Source organism: Myotis brandtii, unplaced genomic scaffold, assembly GCF_000412655.1.
Source record: "Myotis brandtii unplaced genomic scaffold, ASM41265v1 scaffold15, whole genome shotgun sequence".
NCBI classification, from domain to species: domain Eukaryota; kingdom Metazoa; phylum Chordata; class Mammalia; order Chiroptera; family Vespertilionidae; genus Myotis; species Myotis brandtii.
Window position 1 is genome coordinate 1,849,327 of NW_005355410.1, and position 4,027 is coordinate 1,853,353.

General features: G+C 38.6%; 1 protein-coding gene across 1 annotated transcript in view; it reads left to right on the forward strand.

Moving 5' to 3' along the window:
* Positions 1 to 4,027, forward strand: part of NUDT15 (nudix (nucleoside diphosphate linked moiety X)-type motif 15) — a 31,379-nt gene extending 27,352 nt beyond the window's left edge. Inside the window, exon 4 of the mRNA XM_014535751.1 lies at positions 2,999 to 4,027. Coding sequence (XP_014391237.1) covers positions 2,999 to 3,138 — 140 coding nt within the window. The 3' untranslated portion in view covers positions 3,139 to 4,027. The remainder of the gene's footprint in view (positions 1 to 2,998) is intronic.

Here is a 4,027-nt window from a genome sequence, read left to right on the forward strand (position 1 = left end):
GCGGGCCTAAGCCGGCAGTCAGACATCCCTCTTACAGTCCAGGACCCTTCGCTCCTTACTGCCTGCCTTCTCACTGCTCCTTACCACTTGGCTTGCTGCTCCTTAGCGCTGCCATGGCTAGCTTTGAGCCCGGCTTCTGGCTGAGGGACGCTCCCCCTGTGGGAGCGCACTGACCACCAGGGGGTAGCTCCTGTGTTGAGCGTCTGTCCCCTGGTGGTCAGTGCACATCATAGTGACCAGTCGTTCTGGTCGTTCAGCCGTAACGGTCGCTTAGGCCAGAGGTCCTCAAACTTTTTAAACGGGGCCAGTTCACTGTCCCTCAGACATTCCACACATGCGCACTGCGGGCCCGGGACGAGTCGGCTGCTGAGCAGGACAGGCAGCGGTGGCAAAAACACCCGGCGGGCCAGATAAATGTTTTCGGCAGGCCGCATGTGGCCCACGGGCTGTAGTTTGAGGACCCTGGCTTAGGCTTTTATTATATAGATAGGACCCTCAACATTTTCTTATTTTTATCTTTTCCATGGACAAACTGTCCTGAGATTAGAAGAGAAAAATATGTTGAAATAGATGTGTGTGTGTGTGTGTGTGTGTGTGTGTGTGTGTGTGTGTGTTTTAGTATCCTTCACAAGAAGCAGATATAGAAGCCATTTATTAGTAGAGAAGTTACTGAGGATAAAGCACCAAAGTCACTGACTACCACAGCCTTTAGTCACAAGTGTCATTCACCCTGCTGGCCCTCTTTCCATTTTTCAGTAGTTCTCCTGCTCTTTCTGGCCTTTGGAGGGATTTGAGTTGGCAAATCCTGGTTCAAATAATAACTTCTCATCTTGCTCTTCTGAGTTGCAGGCTTATATTTCTAGTTGCCTTCTAGGTATCTTTCGCTAATGCTCAGAAGGTATCTCGAATTTAGCTCAACAATTCAACTTCAAATCATACTTTTCTTCCTTTAATGAACTTTGAATCTATAAAGAACAGACATTTTGGCTCATTCATCTTTGACTCTTCCAGGCCTGACACTATGCCTGGCTTGTAATCAGTGCTAGAATATGTTGAAGAAAGGAACAAAGGAATGAATATGCAAGCAAACCTCTTCCTGTGAGGTTCTCTAATATAGTATCTAGATTGGCCTACTTTTTTTTTTTTTTTAACATTTCTTTTTTTATCCTCACCCCAGGATATGTTTATTGATCTTAGAAAGAGAGGAGGAAGGGAGAGGAGAGAGAGAGAGAGAACCATTGATGTGAGAAACATACATAACACCAGGATCAAATGCGCAACCTAGGTATGTGCACTGACTGGGAATGGAACTCGCAACATTTTGGTGTACAGGACCATGCTTCAACTGGAGCCACTTGGCGAGGGCCTCCTTTTTAAATAACTTCTAAAAAATTACTATTCTACTTTGTTACTATATTACTGTATGCTTACCCCCTAAAGTACAGTAATTTTAAGTAGTTTATATATATTTGTTTCTTTTTATTCATTTATATAACCCTTTGAACTTGTCCGCCTTTATTTTGTTGAGTCTCTGGCATGCTATTAAGCTCAAATCAAGCGGTGTGATTTTATAAGCCCCAAGGTTACTAGCATCAAATCAGAGTTGATCAGAAACACTTGTTCTTCTTTGCATCTCTTAGTAATAATATAGCAGAAATTATTTTCACTTTTTTTCCCAGTTGCAACCTAACCAAGGTGCAATGCTTGGTGAGTCTTTATTTTATTTATAATGTAGAGATACAGTCTCTGTCCAATGTTTATCAGGTCCTGGATCTGGATGTCTTGCTTCAATTTACCAATTACTGCATCTTTTCTCCAACCATCTGATCATCATTAGGAGGGTCATCCAGATACTTTTCTAGGAGATAGGATACACTTAACAGACAGCTCTCTTGAGACTCAGTTAATTTAGCATCTTGCAACACTTTGTTGAGCAATCTCTATCTCTCTCTCCCTGCTCCCCTCCTCTCTCTGTTAGTATGTGCTCACAGTTGCTCATTAGCCCTTCCTGAACTTATTCCAATTTCATGGATTATCTGTTCCCTGCCTTCCCAGAGTAAAACTACATGTTCTATTTATAGCCAGAGAAATAGTTAGTGGAAGAAACAGTACTTATACATAGCTATATTCATGTATTTATAAAGAAACTTATTTAGAACATGGAGTATACATCTTACTATCATGATCCTATATAATAAAAGGGTGATATGCAAATTGTCCCCTCAACCAGGAGTTCAACCGGGAGTTCAACCAGGAGGCGGGGCAGGCCGGCCAACTGCACGTGGCCCCTCCCCCCAGCCAGCCCAGCCCAATCGGGGCAGTCCGGCTGGACCCCACCTGTGCACGAATTCTTGCACCAGGCCTCTAGTATTTATATATTCACCTATCATGAGCATCTGTGCTTTTATGTTACTTAAATAAAAGAAAGTGCCATTCCCTAGAATATTTTTTTCTAGGATTTCATGTGTTTTACAACTAACAGACACTGTTAAATCTTTCTTGCTAAAATAGATTTAAAAAAAAAAGAGTCCCCTCTATATTTGTCTTTCAATCTTAAGATATACCATGGCACAGAATATTTTTTATTCTCTGTATAGTTTCCATTACTTTTTTAAGAGATGGAGGAGAACTTAGAAATTCTGTAATCTACCTTATGTTATAGGTATGGAAACTGGTATATTTTAATGTAGTGTACCCTATATCAAGTTCTGTGCATTTTGTTTAGCCAGATATTTAAATGAAAATTGAATTATACTAAATCTGGATTTTACCACAATGTGGACCTTGTAAACTTGGCTTCATGTTCAAATAATGGCATATTTGAAATGATTACATTTTCTTTTTAAGATTATTTGCATAGCATCACTATTGTACTTTCTTTTATTGGTAGGTGATTATTTTTAAATTTAATTTTTAAAGGATAGGTTAACTTGCCAAAATAAATAACCTTTGTTTCCTTTCAAATTAAGTAAGTTGATTTGGTATCTTTCTTTTTTAGGTTGGGAGTGGGTTCCTTGGGAAGAATTTCCTCCACTGGACCAGCTTTTCTGGGCCCTACGTTGTTTAAAGGAACAAGGTTACGATCCATTTAAGGAAGATTTGGATCATCTGGTAGGATATAAAGGAAATCATCTCTGAAAGAACAAGATTACCTGATTTAAAAAAAAAAAGACAAAATAAGATCCAGAGAATGAAAAATACCTGTAGTTCAGAACAACTCCATTTTATCTAAAAAGTTCCATATCATTACCAGTTTATTTTTAGTCTCTTAATATGCCTACCACCCTTTCAGCCAGTACTTATGAAAAATTTCCTGGGATTATATTATAATTTATATTCCAGACTTAGAAAATGTATTAAATGGTGATATTGTGATTAATCTGCTTTCTGTATTTCACTATGATATTTTCTGTGTAGTTTGTCATTATCAGCTTGCATGGAGTGCAATAGAATTTGCCTTAGTGTTTCAGTTCAAATAGAGATCCTAATTCAGATGCTAATACTATATGCCTGTAGTAGAATATATCATGTTTGTTGATTTTTCTCTTCTGTTTTATCTAACACAAAAGATTTTTGGTAATATATTGTGATAGTCCTTTTAACTAGAGTGAACAGGACAGGTTATTAGGGTATATTTCCTAGGTTTCTGATTGGGAACCTAAATCAAGAGAAGTGAGAAAAACCTCCTAGGATATGTATTCTATCATTAGCAAGCCATCTAATTTTGGATTTCTCTCTTAATCTCTGTGAGATCCAGTATCCTTATATGTAAAATAGGGAGATTAGACTAGAGCAGTGGTTCTCAAATGTGATTTGGGGAAGTCCTTGAGCCCTTTGAAGGATACTCAAGAGCCAAGCTGTTTTTTTAATACTAAGACATGATTTGCCTTTTTTACTCTCCTTTCCTGAGTGTTCAGAGGAGTTTTCTCAGTGCTACGTGATTTGTGCTAACAGACTGAATGCAAGAGCAGATAGGAGAATCCAGCTCTCTTCTATTAAACCAAATATTAAAGACATTTCCAAAAAT